The sequence below is a fragment of the Lissotriton helveticus genome, chromosome 4_1, assembly GCF_964261635.1.
Source record: "Lissotriton helveticus chromosome 4_1, aLisHel1.1, whole genome shotgun sequence".
In the NCBI taxonomy this organism is placed as follows: domain Eukaryota; kingdom Metazoa; phylum Chordata; class Amphibia; order Caudata; family Salamandridae; genus Lissotriton; species Lissotriton helveticus.
Window position 1 is genome coordinate 1,619,315,236 of NC_136063.1, and position 17,661 is coordinate 1,619,332,896.

Consider the following 17,661-nt stretch of genomic DNA (forward strand, 5'->3'; position numbering starts at 1 on the left):
TTTTGTGAACACCATAATCTGGTCACCAATAAAAGTCTCCACAGTGGGGGGAAACCAGTAACACATGGATTCAATAAAGGTTTAAAAATAAAATAAAAAGATTTTATTTTTTTTAATCGAATACATTTAGTTCTTTGGTCCAATGCATATTTTTGACACGGTGTATCCATAAGAAATAAATAGCACTCCTTTCAAGAGGAATACTTCGCCCATAATGAACAGGAAGCTCTGAAACTCACATGCCCGGATGCCCCTGTCATCACCAGTCTGAGTCTGAAATGAAAGGCTGTACGTGCCATAAATAACGCTAGTTAGGTACTCATTACTCGAGCAGCCTTCCAGGCTTTTACAGCTGCTCTAGACTAGTCAGAGCGGGTCTCTTTCTAGGAACTCTGTGCAGCAAAGGCTGTTGTGATCGTGCACACATCACTAGTCAGATGGAACATGTGTAAGAGAGGTGCACACAGAAAGATAGTGTGTGTCAAAGCTTGGGTCGCTGTGTGTCAGATTGTGTATGTGAGTGAGATTGCATGTGTATGCCAGATTTTCTGTGATTTAAATTGTGTCACATTATTTATGTCTCTGTGTGAGAGAGTGAAATAAATTGTGTATATCAGGTTGTGCGTGAGTGTGTGCACACACTAAGGGCCGGCCATACTTCAGAGGGAGGCTGGAGCAAGGCCCTTGAGATGGAGTGCATCCGAAAGCTGTACAAGTCCACAAGGAGAGGCCTATTTCACAGGCACTCAGTTACCCTTTCACAGCACAGTGCTCTCATACCTGGGCACCTCCTATCAGGGGGAAACATCCTTAACCACGATGTATGAACAACGACTTACCGGAACAACGAAGAGGGCTGAACCACGAAGGTAACATCCACGAACGACAGAACAACGAAGGATGGAACCACGACTTTTAGAATGAAAAAGTGTCATTAAATCTAATTTTACAACTCGACAAGAAATAAGACGCATGCTTTTACAAGGTGATTGAGGGTAGATCGGGGGTGTGGGGGGTTTCCCCCCACAAATACGCATGCTAGGAAAGCGTATAAATGGGTAGATGTGGTGTTTGGGGGGACTCCCCCCCACAAATACGATTTAAAAAATATATATAGTTAGATATATAATGTGATGATTAAATTCGTAATAGTAAAGTTTAAAATACAGCTAAGGTTGTTGAAGAAATTGGTTTACATTTAATTTACCGGTTTATGTCAGGAGATGGCAGTGTAGCTCTGATTTTAACAATTGTAAATGCTTTCGAATCACGAACAGAATATGATCAGTGTGCTCGTTTTTGTAAACAGATATTAACTAGTATTTTAGAAAGAAAATTGCCATAAAATGAAAAATTGCCATTAAATCTAATTTTCTCGTGGTTTAGGGAGTAGTGGTTTAAAATGTAGTGGTGAAGTAATGGTCGTGGTTTAGCCAGTAGTTGTTAAGTCCTACAATCCCTATCAGGGTGTCTGTTCTAGGGGTGTCTATGTGCAGGGAAAAGCGAAGTCACAGGAAACAGGGCACGCGCCCTTAGCAAAAATGCATCACTTCCGTTTCATTTACCGCTACCCTCACAATAAGCTCAATTCCTCGTCTAAACAGGCGGGCAATGTGTATTGGTCACGTGAGCCCATCGCTTCTTCAGTAAGGGAAGGGGCACAAGAGTCAGACATTGCAAGTATCTGGGAGCCTCTGAACATGCAAGCAATGCTGCGCCTCTAGACCGGAGCAGCCCCAGCACATATATAACTTAACTGGGGTGTGCCACTCTTGCCTTTTGGTGGTGTTGCGCACGTCTCGCGGCAAGCAGCAGAGCTCTGGTTAGAGTCGGGATGCGGGACCGCTGTTTAAGGCTGACCTCTGGGCAGAGAACTTGATCCACACCAGGCAAACTTTATTACCGTAACCTTCACTGGGGAGGAGGAGCTGGGACATTAACCAAGTCATCAACAAGGGCTTGTGCTCGGTGCATTGCGTGTGACTTTTCTATCAGTGCTCTTGCACTTCCCTCAATGGAGTGATCTGTGCCTCTGGTGCGCGCCTCCGCGCCTAAAAATTTACACATTATTGTAAATTACGAACAGTGCTGGTTGTGATCAGAGTGAGCTGTGGAGGGGAACAGGTATGGCCTTCATCCACAGGGTCACTTACAGTGCACGACCAGTCCAAGAAGCATTAACAGCCAATACCTACTATAAGTACTCACCATTTCTCCATAATACTCTGGTGTGTGCGAGGGAGGAAGGGGTAGAGTGTCCAAGGGCCCCACCTCACGGGAAAGATGGGAAGAACACAAAAATAGCTCAGAGAGGGGGGCCAAGTGACCCCCTTCTTTTCTTTTCTAATGCTGCAGATTTGCAGATCCCTCCGCAATTTTACGGCAACATTGGAATTTTTTTTTAACCCTCTGTGGGGTCCCTGTAAGACCCCTTCATCAGACCTGTGGGGTATTCCTGCCCCAGTTTCTTTATTTTTAGGTTTCGCCTGGCCGTAGCACTGCGCAGCAGTGCTCGCGCAGGGCGAAATCTTATGATCCTACAGTGTGGGGCTTAGTCCCGCCTTCTCTTCCATTGGCTAGCTCCATAAATGGAGGCTAGCCATTGGAAGAGATGGTTGTTAATTACTCTTTCCCCCGTCACGACGCGATTCGGGGGCGTTTCTGTCTCTTTTTTTTAAGTCCCGCCCCCCCACACCCTCCCTCTCGCCGAGGTCCGCGGCTTGATGCGATCCGTGGGCGTTTCTGTCTCTTTTTTTAAATCCCGCCCCCCACACCCTCCCTCTCGCCGAGGTCCGCGCTGAGGAGCGCTTCTTTTAATTTGCTTAGTCCCGTTTTATTTATTTATTTCGAGGGAGCCCACCCCTCATCTGTTGCCGTGTGAAAATCACCGCCGCGCTGTGATTGGCTGCCAGCCCAAGACACCCCTGTGACGTCATTCCCCGGGCCGCGCTGTGATTGGCTGCCGGCCCGGGACCTGACTTGTATTGAAGCACTTTAAGAACACGTCTTGTTTCTGCCTGTCAGTGTGATCAGCGCTAACGTAGAGTACAAGTGCGCCTTCTTTCACTACTTGAGCGGTTAGAGTACTCTCAGCTGTTTGAAGCACTTTATGGACACGTCTTGTTTCTGCCTGTCATTGTGATCAGTGCTAACGTGGGGGTATGAAGGGAAGAGTGTCCCAGTAGGAGAGATCGAAGTACCTTGAGTATTGAGTAGGAAGTGCTGTGTCATCAGTATTTAAGTGCTTTCTAAGTGCCAACTGTTACGGAGAGCCCCGCTATACCTACAGCTGCCCCGGCGGCGTGCAGCACTTTGCGTACACTGCTTGTTTCTGTCTGTCACGAGGGCCTATGCTCGTGTGGGGCAGGAAGGGCGGATTATGCCAGTACTTTGCAGGTAGCGGCGCTCTCAGTACCAAGGAGAGCTGGGACTGAGAGCTCTGCGGTACCCGCATCTCATGCAGCACTTTATCCGCACTTCTTTCTTCTTCCTGAGATGTGCATCAACTCTGCCGTCGGGTCAGGGAGGGCAGCATCTCTCGGTGCAATCGAGGTGCATACACTCAGAGATGCCCACTCTGGAGCCTGGGATTCATGCAGACACTCATCCTGTCTCTTATCGGCCCCTTCTCTTTTCACCGTGGCACACGGAGAGAAAGGGTTTGCGCAGGATCACAGCGCGCTCACATGGGGGATGCCGGGATCAGAGGTGAGTTCCCATGATACGGCAGCGCACAGATGAGCCAACGGATCTCACCTCTGCCCAGTCAGTGATGTGAAGCATACCGAAAACTGGCAGGGCGCCCCTGCCCGCCTCTTTGGGGCAAGGATACCCCTAAGATTTGGAACTGCCCTATAAAGTGGAATGCGTGGGTTGAGGACAGCATAAGGGAAGCCTTCGCATGTGTTTAATATTCTAGGGAGAGAACATAGATGTGACTGTAACAGAGAGCAGACTTATTGGGACTATGGAGACAAAAAGGAATGTCACGGCCCACTTTTCTTATGTAACCCCTAATACTGTGTGGCTGACTCTTTCTAAAAAGTCACACTGTTGGCCGATAAGGGGCGCCTGGCGCAGTTCAATAAAGTGATCTATCCAGGATCACACCGCTCCACAAGGTAGGTAGCCGGTAACTCAGGCGCTAGGCGGACCCTGGCGCCCCTGTCCAGCGACGCTCCTAACAGGTGCTGCCCCCGCAGGGAGGGTACGCGGGGCGCTTTGCACACTGACAGCGCCAGGGCAGCGCCTGGCGCTCTGTACTGCGTTCACACCTGAGGGGCCCGTGTTGTGGAAGGGGCCTCTTCACGGGCTGTTTTAGAAGAGACATTCACTCCATGGGAATGCCCGGTTACTCACCCTCCATCTCCATGTACTGCACGCAGGTGTGTGTCTAGTATAGGCAGTGCAGTACTGAGTGCCGGTATGACAGAGGGGAAAGACGCTCGTTCGGAGTCCGGTGATGCGCCTGGCACTGTTTCCATGGCGGGAGGCACAGGCTCCACAGATGCTCCGAGATTAGACTATTGTATAGTGGTATTTACACAGCTTTTATTGCCCTTGGTTGGGACGGCGAGGTCTTAACTGCACCAGTAGCAGCAGCCGGCACTGCGCGGGCTGTCTTCTTGGGAGGGGGTCCTTTCCGAAAAGAAAACTTGCCTTTCTGACTGAAATACCCATTTCTGGCGGTGGAAGAACGTGTTCTCTATCCGATATAATACTACAGTCTTCCGCTTGCCTTGGGCTCCTTTTCACGGCCTTCCATCTCCCTTCCATCTCCCTTCCATCTCCTCCTTTCTATGCTCCTACACACTTCCATCTTTCCGTGATCCTTCTCTCTTCCTCTCACCTGTTTTATCCAAAGAGCTCACAACAACCCTACATGCATTTGTTTCTTTGATTTCTTTTTTTTAAGTGCTGCACTTAGCGTTTTCCCGTCTCGGCACTTTCGAGAGCAGGGTTTGTCCAGTCTGCCGCTGTTGCACCAGCGTGCAGCCTTAGTGAGCCATGGCAAAGGGAGTGCGCCAAGCAAGTTCACGTCTGGCTTGCACCCTTAGAGCGGCCTGCCTGTGACGTCGGACTGACTGCTGGGCTCCACTGCAGATTGTGCTCGAGCTTTCAGTGCCAGGACTGATCCGAAATAACCCAGGTCTGAATGGAAAAGTCGCCTCTTTCCACGTGTTGTTTACAGTGCTTTGAAGCAGAGACCCTCTGGCAGGAAGTGCTACATACATTATTACACCGCGAGGCCTGGGGCACACGATGGGCGCTGGGCAGATGTTCAGGGCTGTTCACCTGAGAACTTTATTGGCACTGCGCCCCGGGGCAGACAGTACGATGCATTCCTGATGAACCAACCGTTGTTATGTATCTCAGTGGGTTCTGGGCTGTCGAGGGCTTGTGGGGATGCCGTCAGGAGGCGGCACCTGTGCAGTCCTGTCAGATGTGGTCTTACCACTGTCCGTGCCATGCCTCCTTGCTGAGAGGAGGTGCCCAGACAGGGCGAGTGTGCCGACATGCGTGCCCGGCACCGGGACACACACCTCCGTCGTCAAGGGGGCATAGGGATGCCACTGACTTCCAGGGCTGGCGGAACTCTATTCCTGCGACCCTGAGGGTCAGCCTCCCCTAGGCGGCCCTTTCCCTGCTCCCCATGCACCACGGCTCGCAGGGGGCCGAGGACCGGCCTCCCCCCGCATCGCTTGGGTGTCAGGGCACAGGGTGGGCCAGAGCCCCACTCTCTCTGCTGCGGTTGCTGCAGTCAGCGAGACTCGGAGGGCATCTGCTCATTACTGCCCCAGGAAGGGGCTTTCAGGTCATTAACTCGCCCTTAAAAACCTCATGAATGCATCACAGCGAAGCCAGAGTTTAACCCGAGCCTCTTCCGCTGCCCCAGGGCCTCGAGACGGCGAGCCAGGCGTCTGACAGCTACGACCCTCCTTGCTGACGCTGTCCGTCTCTGCAAGCACCCCAGCCCCTGACTCTGCAGACAGCACTCAGACTCTGAAGACACCTCCCCAGATTCTGTAGACACCCCTAAGTCTCTGCAGACACCTCCAGAGTCCCTGCAGACACCCCTCAGTCTCTGCAGACACCTCCCGAGTCTCTGCAGACACCCCTCAGACTCTGCAGACACCTCCTCAGTCTCTACAGACACCGCCTCAGACTCTGCAGACACCTCCTCAGTCTCTGCAGAGCCTACTCAGTCTCTACAGACACCCCCTCAGTCTCTGCAGACATCTCCTCAGTCTCTACAGACACCCCCTCAAACTCTGCAGACACCTCCTCAGTCTCTGCATAGCCTCCTCAGTCTCTGCAGACACCTCCTCGGTCTCTGCAAACACCTCCTCGGTCTTTGCAAACACCCCCTCAGTTTCTGCAGAGCCTCTCCAGTCGCTGCAGACACCTCCTCAGTCTCTGCAGACACCTCCTCAGTCTCTGCAGACACCTCCTCAGTCTCTGCAGACACCTCCTCAGTCTTTGCAGACACCTCCTCAGTCTTTGCAGACACCTCCTCAGTCTCTGCAGACACCTCCTCAGTCTCTGCAAACACCCCCTCAGTTTCTGCACAGCCTCCAGTCGCTGCAGACACCTCCTCGGTCTCTGCAGACACCTGCTCAGTCTCTGCAGACACCTCCTGAGTCTCTGCAGACACCTCCTCAGTCTTTGCTGACACCTCATCAGTCTCTGCAGACACCTCCTCAGTCTCTGCAAACACCCCCTCAGTTTCTGCACAGCCTCTCCAGTCGCTGCAGACACCTCCTCGGTCTCTGCAGACACCTGCTCAGTCTCTGCAGACACCTCCTGAGTCTCTGCAGACACCTCTTCAGTCTCTACAGACACCCCCTCAGATTCTGCAGACACCTCCTCAATCTCTGCATACACCTCTTCAGTCTCTACAGCCACCTCCTCACTCTCCACAGACACCCCCTCAGATTCTGCAGACACCTCCTCAGTCTCTGCAGAGCCTCCTTAGTGACATTTCTGGTGGCTTAGGCCGTTGTTTTAACAAACTAGGAAAAAAGAGTTTGACAGAAATGCATCTTCTCCGTTATGGATTCCAGGACCAACACTTGGGTGTGTGTGGGTGAAGCCCCGTGTTGCCATTCTCTTGCTAAGCGTGGTGGTTGTGTACTGCTTTAAGCTTGGGGCATGCAGGAAGTAAGGCACTTTGTGGTGTGTATGTAGTTTGAGGGCAGAGAGTTGTAATATACCTCGCGTGCAACATCTAACTGGCTCCAGAATGCTCTCTCCCCTGACCTCCGGTGTACCGTGAAGGGCCGGCGCGAACTGGACCTCTAAGTTCCCCTCTAGTCACGCTCCCGCCATTGCTTGTTTCGAACTTTTAAAATGTGGCATCGATGATGCACTTGGCGCGATCGCCGTGAGCGGCAGCGCCTGGGGCCTTAGTTCTTATGACGTTTATTTGTCGAGGTGAATATAAAAATATTGTCTTTGGAGTTTTTTTGCTTTCGGCGCGAGTTACCTCCATCAGTCAGGCGGTACATGAAAGACCCAGGCATATTTGCCATGGTGTGGACAGGGTTGCCCAAAAGCTTAGCGATGCTGGACGCCCCTCCCCTTTCCGATTTCCTGGCTTGGAGTTAAAACCTTGTTGGCGGCCGACCCTCCCCCACTTAATGCTGGACATGCCATGCGTTCTGGCCAGATCCCTTTACTGTTGCTCCTTTTTACTTCAAAAACAGACTTTTCCTTAGATTTTTGCCGACTGTTGGTATCCGTGCAATAAAACGCTATACCACAAACCATTATTAGCACAAAATGCAACTTTAAAAAGGTTTGTAACATCATATGCCATGTAATTCCTATGGAAATACACTAACCTAATTAATCAAACTAATGCATGAAAAATTCTGATCTCCGCTGTCCTTAAACTACCCCAAAGTATAAATATCATTTATTATATTATATTCTGGGTGTGTGTGTGGCTCTGGGGGTGTGTGTGGCTCTGGGGGTGTGTGTGTGTGTGTGGCTCTGGGTGTGTGTGAGTGTGTGGCTCTGGGTGTGTGTGTGTGTGGCTCTGGGTGTGTGTGTGTGTGTGTGTGTGGCTCTGGGTGTGTGTGTGTGTGGCTCTGGGTGTGTGTGTGGCTCTGGGTGTGTGTGTGTGTGGCTCTGGGTGTGTGTGTGTGTGGCTCTGGATGTGTGTGTGTGGCTCTGGGTGTGTGTGTGTGTGTGTGGCTCTGGGTGTGTGTGTGTGTATGTGGCTCTGGGTGTGTGTGTGTGTGGCTCTGTGTGTGTGTCTCTGGGTGTGTGTGTGTGTGGCTCTGGGTGTGTGTGTGGCTCTGGGTGTGTGTGTGTGTGTGGCTCTGGGTGTGTGTGTGTGTGGCTCTGGGTGGGTGTGTGTGGGGGGCTCTGGGTGTGTGTGTGTGGCTCTGGGTGTGTGTGGCTCTGGGTGTGGCTGGTTCTGGGTGTGTGTGGCTGGCTCTGGGTGTGTGTGTGTGGCTCTGGGTGTGTGTGTGTGTGTGGTAGGAATTGCTGTCTGCTGAGCTAGTCCGTAGGGTACAATAGGTCTCACATTTGAGAGAGATTAAGCTATTGGCAATGTAAATGACAATGCCATTTATTTATCTGTTTTCAAAACCAACACATAAATACAAATTTTGTCATTTACAATGCCAATAGCTCTAACTTTTCCAAAGGCGAAACCGTTGCATTGTAAATGCTTGTTATAATTTTTTGTGGGACTCGGCTGAAGCAAAGATGGCTGCCAACATTTCCTGGTTGAAGTGATGCCAGCCAATCAGATTTCAGCAGGAGGACTGTCGGATCCGCATCCCTAGATGTAGAAATTTAGATTTCGGTTCATAGCTCCAAAACTACTGAACTGATTTACACCAAATCACAAACGATCTCTTTATGGAAAAAGAGTTAGAGTTCTGTCAAATTTGTTGTAAATCTATCCAGTGGTTTGGGCTGTAGTCGTGTTCAAAATCACTTTGGGAATTAAAATGCGGAAAACATGCATTGCACCTAGCCAAAACCCCCCCAACTCCTTTTCTCGGCCCCGCTTAACGGATCACCCCAAAACTTTGAAGACACCAGCTGAAGTGAGCATCAAGTTTTTGGGGAAAGTTTTGTGAGGATTCATCAACCGGCACCAAAGATATAGGCAAGTCAAAAACGCTTTTCCTATGGAAAGTAGGTCCTAACTATAACTACCTACTGGCAACCACTAGAAGGTGATATATGTATATGTATTATATATATATATATATATATATATATATATATATATATATACACACATATATACACATATATATAAATATATATACATATACACATACACATATATATACACATATATCAAAAACCACAATCCTGATGAAAACGTCCTCGTCAAATAGGAAATCAGTACGGACCACCCAGTGGTTTAAATATTGCGGTGCTTTATTGTGAGTTCAGCAACATGACGAGTTTCGACCGGGTTTGTGTGTGTGTGTGTATACACACACACATATATATTTATATATATATTTATATATATATATATATATATATATATATATATATATATATATATATATATATATATATATATTTATAAATATACACACACACACATATATATATATATATATAATTTTTGTTTGTTTGTTTCGAGACATATCTTATGTTATATGAAACACTGTTTGGTTATATATACTTCTCATGATATTGATCAAAATACTACTGCTACCATAGGGAACATTGTCCTTCTGAAACTACTTGTCCTGGTGGATCCCAGGGTTTACCTTGTGCTTTCAAAAACTCTAGAGAAATAGAGCACCATTTGACTGGTGTCAGAGAAGATCACAAGTGTCACAATTGCCGGCACACTGTGACGCCCATAGACATGTCACAGGAGGCAATAACCATGTTGCCTGATGCAAGCTAATCACACATAAGTCAACTTACTTTATATTAATTTTCAAGAAAGTGCACCTTGGGAAATGGAAGCATGCCTCCACAGAACTCTGAAGCTTTTTAAAAATTTCTAGCTTGCATTTCGCAAGTAGTGCCTCTAAGTTAGCCTGCCCTTGAGCTAGTATAGCAATCTCGGAACTTGTCATTGTTATTGCATCTTGTGTCCTTGGGGGAATTCCAGTATCACCCCAGTGTGCAAAGCTGTGCTGGGAAGTGTGCTGTCCAGTAATTCCTTTACTCTGTCCTCTTCATGACCACAACTCAAAATTTGGGGCGCTGCTTTGAAAGTTTTATGACAATTGGGGATGGCTGACATTTGCAAAGACCTGCTCTGCATTATGGAGGCAAGAACCACTTTCTTCAAAAGAAAAGACTCCTTGAGGCCCTAAATGACCATTTGTTTTCACTTTTCCTCCTCCATGTTGCATGACGCTGGCTCTTTATATATTATATATCAAGATGAGATATAGTGTGTGAAGAGTACAGGTGTTGCCTTATGAGTAGACAGGGGCTTGCTATGTAAATACTAAAGTGCTCTGTTAGGGGGTAGTATGATTGAGAAGCCTTAAGCTTACCACAGAAGAGTGCAAGACAACTGAAAATACACACAATTGTCAAAAAATGAGACACACGACTCAAGAAGGAGATCCATACCATTTTATAGAAATATCAAGTATCTTTCTATATGTTTAGGTATCAGAAGAAAAATCGTCCAGGTAAGTACGTTTTTGAAGAGAAGTACTTTTCAGTTCAAAAAGTCAACAGTGCAATTTCTGAGTTCTGCAATGTTAACCTATGGGAGGAAAACCATATGTGGTTTACTAGTTCTTGTCAGCGACTTATGGGACCCTTCTTCAGAAGTTAAGCTGAGTAGTGGGCAAGGTCCAAGGAAGAACCAGCAGACACCACCAGGTGCACTAGGGCGGGCATATGCAGTGGTGCAAAACAGCATTGGGTGCCCAATGTTATCCAACGGAGAACAGTTGAAGTAGAAAGAGGCTGCAGCGCTGTTGGGGGATGTGGGGACACCTTTGGTTCTCTTCTCTGGATGGGGCATCCAGGTGCAGAGGGTCTTTGGGGTGTTGGGTTTCTCCATCCGGCAACACTTGCAGTTGATGGGGATTCCAACAGAGGCTGCAGGCGACTTTGGGGAGTTCACGAGGAGTCACTCCACAGTGTACTCAGTACCTTGAGAGCTTGGGGACCACACTGATACAATTGGCCCACTTTGGAATAGGCTGGCGGGCCCGGGTGCAGTAGTGCTTGAAGGCGTCGGAGTCCGAATGGTCCTTCTTTTGCTGTCTGCAGGATGCAGGGGACAATTCTGCTATTCCTCTGGAGGCCTTGGATTCTGGGTGAAGACTCACAGGTCTCACAGGCTTTGGTGACTCAGGAGCTGCAGGACAAGTCGACTTTTGGTGCAATAGGCAAAGTCAGCAGGTAGGCCGACTGGGTTGGCGCCAAGTCAGTTGCTGGGTCTTCTGCTCTTGCTATGCAACTCTTCCTGTCCATCTTCTTTCTTCAGGTCGACAGGATCTGTTTCTATGGAGCCAGAGGCTCCCCTAAATTCTGGATTTTGGTGTGTTAGGGGAGTGTAGGGTAGTAGCCAATGGGCTACTGAGGGTCATTACAACCCATATATGACCACTTCCTGGTGGAAGTGGGCATAACTCTGTCCCAGAATTCCTAAGTATTCAATCACAAAGAGGGCTACTTCTGAAAAGTCCTGTCCACTTCAGTTTAGCCCACCTTTGGGGTGGTCCTAGTCTGGGGGTGGCACGCCTACCTGACTAGCCTGTCCAAGTGCAAAGGGGCTCTGGAGAAGTGGGTCAGCTTCCTCTCCTGTGAGGGCGAGCCAGATTCGCATTTCAAAGGTGGCAGCTCTTTGAAGCTTGCCGGCCTAGGAAGGCTAATCAGCAGGTCATCCTGCGGGAAAGGGTCTGACACCCTCTTCCCAGACAGGCTTTTGTTCTGGGTCTCCTGAGAGCAAAGGCTCTCACACTAGGAGGTCATAACAGTGTCACGGGTGGCAGGCTGGCAGAAACCAGTGAGGGAGCACACAAGTTGCTTGAATGTTTTGAGGAGGCACCTCTAAGGTGCCCTCTGAGTGCATGTATTGGTAAATCCATCACTGGAATCAGTGTGGGTTTATTAATACAAGATGTCTGATACCAAACATTCCTAGCCATCATGTAGCTCGGTAACTCCTTTTCACCACAGTCCAGCACATGTTTTAAAATGGCTTCCCCGGTCACTTTTAATGGCAGTAAAAGGACTGACCAGCAAAGGGGCATATCTGCTCATGCAGGTATGCCCTCACATGTAATATTCAGCAACCTCCCTTAGGGCTGTCAGGGCTACTGTGGTGGTGACTTACAAATATTACATGCAGCGTTTGGGGAAATGGCACACAGGGATGTGTGACACATTGTGTTTACACTTTTATCTGCACCAAGTCATGCAGCCTGCAATGGCAGCCTTGCATGTGCTTGGGGAGGGGTCCCTTAGGATGGCACAATTCATGCTGCTGCCCTTAGGGACCCTCTTTAGTACCTCAGGCCCTAGGTACCAGGGGTAACATATACTAGGGACTTTAAGAGTGTAATAGTAATCCTGAGCCTATAAAGCGCCTGGTTACACTAGCCAGTGTGTCCCCGCGCTGTGCCGCTAAGGAACCCATCCTGGCCTGTTCCTGTGAGGTGCCCATTCCTGGGTACCACAGGCATCCTAGCGTTAGGGCCGGTGTGGAGATTAAGCAAGCTATTGCCCAGAGTTGCAGAGTGGGACCCATGATTAGAGTAGGCACCGAGGCGAGAGAATTATCGGGCCCGAGGATATTGAGCCCAAGACCCAGCCGCGACGGGAATTGAACCCTGGTCCCGGGCCAGACCTCTGCATCAGGGTCTGCCACTCTAACCAGTGAGCCACACTTCTCCACAGTGTGAAAAAAGGTATTGCAATTGGAGGAAACAATTGAACATTTTTAGGGAAAGAACACTGTTATGGGGCCCTGGTTAGCAGGAAACCAGTACACTTTAGTCAAAGTTGCATCAAATACCAGGAAAAAACGGGGGGGGGGGGGGTACGGCAACAATAGCCCAGCTCCCTACACATATTAATATCATTATCAGCATCTGGCTCAGTTGTGGTGCGTGAGTTCACCTGCAGCAAGCACACTCTCAAAGGCCTAATGCTAAGAAAGTCTAACCCCGTTTGCTTGGTTGTGGTAGTAATGTCATTGGGAGCAGGGTTGTTAGTTGTACCAGTATCACAAAAGACGGCTGTGCTTGTACCTCCACAGGGATGGGGAAGTATTGGAGCATTTTGTTTAGATCATGGGGCTGACAAATAATTAGTGAAAAGTTTCCTGGTGAGTACACTGTGTTACTGGTCATTGGAAACAAAGTATTCCTATCTGGGTTGTCAATTCTCCTTCAATTATAAAGGTTCGACAGTCCAGGTATAGTATATACAAATATAAAGGTGGAGAAGGAGGAATATTAATATCCAGCTAGGTAAAAATGCTTAGTCCAAATGTAGAAAAAATAACAGTACCCAGAACAGACAACCGATGTGTAAGTTACCTTACTAATCCTAAGGAGGATGCTACTAGTCAAATATATATCTGGCAGTGCACAAAATCCCCATTTTCAAAAAAATACATCAGAAATAGAGGATGAGGAATTGATAACCGGACACGCCTAAAAATATACATTATAAATGTGTGTGAACAACTCACTGAAGCAGCACCAAGTCGGCAAGGGTCAGTTTCATCAATATGACCCCCTGTCAATTCATTATCAGTGTTCAAAGAATGACGATACAAATATTTGATGGTTTTTCTCTGTTTTATGAAAGACATTGTCATAGTAAACAATGTTTTGTATCACTTAGTTATAGAGAGCTGATAAAAAAGATAAAAACTCAACACCTGGAAGAAACCTGATGGTAGACACAGCCCTTCCTCATTAGTTCCCTCATTGTTAAAGGTAAACAGACAAGCAAGCAGTGAACCAACACCTACCTCTTCTATGGGAACTTCTCCATTCCTGTCTTTATCGATTTCTTCAAAAAGATTTTCAGGTACTTCTTCATTCCAAATAAACATGTATCCTTCTGGTAGACCGGGTATAAGCTCCAGCAGCTCGATATCGAAAACCAAGACAGCACTTCCAGGCACTTCTCCCTCTGTAACACAATTGTTGAAATACAGACGATTACACTGATGTTACGTCTCTTTCTCTAATTAGAATCCGCCCAACACTTCTGTAGCCATATGAAAACCGTATTAAGTAAATGTTACGCAGTTTCCAGCAAGAAAGATGTAATTCACGGAAAAGCAAAGTCTGGCTTCTCTCGCCAAAGCCAGCTACCATATGTAGGCTCCTTACTGTCTCCTGGAAATAGACGACAATGTTTCTGGACATGTTTCATGAGAAAAAAAGGTCTACTCGCTTTCTATTTCTGATTCACAAAGACTTAAAACCCCACATGGGGGCAGATGCTTGATATATCCATCCACGGGTTTACCTCTTTTTCTTGCTAAGAAAAAAGCAGAAGAAACCCATATGTACAAGCGGTGGTCAGGCCCCAAGTAAATAAACAGAATGTAGTTCTGTAGTTCAGCCTCCAAGTAATGCCATTGATAGGTCTCTTATTACATAAAGTTGTAGCACAAACAGGATCCTGGCAACTCGGCAAGGAAGTCTACAATGGTAAACATGATTGAACGAAGGGTACCACTACACTAGAAAGAAGAGCGTGACCTGAGGCCCAGGCTCACACATGCTGTGAGAATCGTACCCCATCCACTTGGATAGACACAAAGGTCTAGAGTTCTCGGACAGAAGCAATCATTTTACGGCATGGCCTCTATAAAGGCTGTTCCTCATATGCGACAGGGCTTCTAACTTGGATAAATCTACTTTACATAGTGCTCCAGTCTCCACTCATACCAAAGGTTCAGCACACTAGTCTGAATGAAATAAAAAGTAAATTAACAGGAATATAAATGAATACCATTTAACCTCCACCTCCTCAGGTTAATGCAATAGCCAAGGGGCACTACTTCCTTTGATATTGATATTATGCACTCTAGCCCTGCCCTCCGTTGTCTTTTAAATTACAATTTCGCTACACATTATCTTTTCCTGGCTGAATTAATGCAACAGAGAAAACAAACCTATGTCTCAGAGGATGTATGTTATCACAACGCATGCTTTTACTATGCATGCCTTTACAACGCAGGTTTTACAACGCAAGTCGTTACAACGACTTGCGTTGGGGGGCGCTGGATAGTGGAATAGTTTAATTTACTATTCCTACTCAAGTCCCCGTGGATAGTAGGGAAGGTTTTGGATAGTTAATTAAACTATTCCCTATCCTACAGTGCCCTCCAGCGCAAGTCGTTGTAATGACTTGCGTTGTAAATCCTGCGTTGTAATGGTAGTGCGTCGTAAAAGTTGCGTTGTGATGGATGTTTCCCGTCTCAGAAATACATGAAAATTCTACAGCCTACGCATATGCAACAAGTTCATCGTGCAGTTCCCAGTATCAAGTGCAGGGGCTACAAGGCGCCAGGCTTAGAAAGGCTACCAGGATTTTTAGTTGCCCAAAAACCTGTTATCAAAACCATCAGCTACCCGTTGTTGAGGGCGGAGGGGCCCCCGCCCCTCCATCTTTTCCCGGCACATGAAGAGTGAGTGTCAGACTGAGCAATGGTCAGCCCGACAGACGCTCTTTATGTTCGGTCAGACATCCAGGTGCTGAACATTTGTTAAATACGCATGGGGGGTTGCGTGTGTATGTGCTGGGCGTTTGTGTATAAACCAGAGTGTGCATGTGTGCCCGTCCCACCTCTGCTGCAAATATTACGGGCCCCCACTGATCAAAACTTTATGGGTTATTATGCAGGGCATTCTGGAGTATCAAACCACTGTAGTTGTATACATCGCATTACATTTCAACTCATGTGGTGTTTCCTATCTTAGTGGCTTCTCCTGGTCTCCTACACTTTTTAAAGGGGGGGAACGATTCCGAACCAGAAAGCTCAGTATCTTCGATGTTCTGTGAAACAACCAAAGTCAGATTCTGAAAGACAAACTTAACACATTAAGATCTAAGAAAGCGCCTAAAATCTCTAAGGGGCAGATGTATTATTTCGTAGTGCAACACAGCACAGCAACGAAATGCCCTGCAGCTGCTGACATGCCCTGTGCTGGTGCACTATAAACGTTGTCTGGCACCACACACAACCTTTGCTTCATGGTGCAGAGTTGTGTGCCTGCTGTCCAGCATAGGATTTTACCGGAAGCATACTTGTTCAGTACATAATCCTAACCCTAGACACATTCTGAAACTTTCCATACATCATATGTGGCTTGGCATTGCAGCATTAATGCAATGTGTGGATTGCTTGGAAAAATGAAAGCAAAATTATTACTTAACCTGTAAACGTCTGTTCGTAGCTGTTTGTGCTGTGTATTCCCATGCTGTGTACACTCCTTTCAACTAGTTTTTGGCTCTGACATTACATTTTGTTAATGCTTTGAAGAAGTTTCGAGTAACAGTTACCTTGAGACATTGACATGTGAGTTTATTTGGCACAGTACAGGCTGCAGGGTGGTGCTCCATAAGCTTTATTTGCCTGCGGATACGGGTCGTCTTACGGTCCCAGATCTTGAACAATACTATTTGGCATCTCAGCTACAATGGGTGGCCCGATGGCTGGCAGGCCATAAGACTGCAGATACTGCCACCACCTCCCCGGCCTGGATCCAGCCAAACATTTTACATCGGTTTCACCCTTGCTCGAAAGTAGCGATGCCTTGCCCCACTCTGCTGCGAGTGGCATACCGCTGGTGGCATACCGCTGCTACAAGCCGTGATTTTTTCTTATGAAGACAAGTCTTATATGCCACACTGCTACCCTTGCTTGGCACACCTATGGGTAGCCATATCACTCATTAGCAGAAATAGCCCCCTGGCATGAGATAGGCTTACATACCCTAGGCGGCCTGTTCCGTGACAGCACTCTCATCCCTCTTGAGTCTTTGATCGAGGACAATGGTTTGCCTGCTGGTCACTGCCTTATTTATAATTCATTCATTGGGGTGCCTGGGAATACATGGAGTGATATGATGCAGGAACACCAGATTCATCCCACTATTCAACACCTCCACATACTAGGTACTGGTAGACAATTAACACGCAGGCTTGCTGATTCCTACGTACGCATGAGGGGACACTGCTCACTTCACTGCACAGACACTGGGAGACGGACCTGAACCGTCAGTGTACAGTCGGGGAGTGATCTGCCCTGATGGAAACCCTGGCTCATGTCCTACGGAACCCCCCTTTTCGTCTCATCCATTTTTATGTTCCTCACAGAGCCTATCTCACGCCTAGCAAAATTGTTATTTCCAACGCATGCATGCCGCTTGCCCCTGTTGATGCACACTTCCTGCATATGTTGTGGGCCTGCCCGTCTCTCCACCAATACTGGCAGGGGATCACTTCGCATCTGGCAAATTGAATCAGGCGCTCCTTACTACACACAAGAGGTCTGTCTACTGGGCTTACACCGCAGGAACAAGAAGCATAGAGCTACCTCTGGCTTCCTTGACTTGGGTCTTTTGCTAGCCTAACGCTTAATCACTTGTAAAATGGAAGTCACTTACCCCCCGTGCTCATAGCCAGGGGTCACTCTATGATCATGTGGGCTGAGGCAGAAAG

General features: G+C 47.8%; 1 protein-coding gene across 1 annotated transcript in view; it reads right to left on the reverse strand.

Annotated features, from left to right (window-relative positions):
• Nucleotides 1-17,661, reverse strand: part of FKBP9 (FKBP prolyl isomerase 9) — a 187,303-nt gene that overhangs the window by 15,354 nt on the left and 154,288 nt on the right. Inside the window, exon 9 of the mRNA XM_078688242.1 lies at nt 13,952-14,115. Coding sequence (XP_078544368.1) covers nt 13,952-14,115 — 164 coding nt within the window. The remainder of the gene's footprint in view (nt 1-13,951; nt 14,116-17,661) is intronic.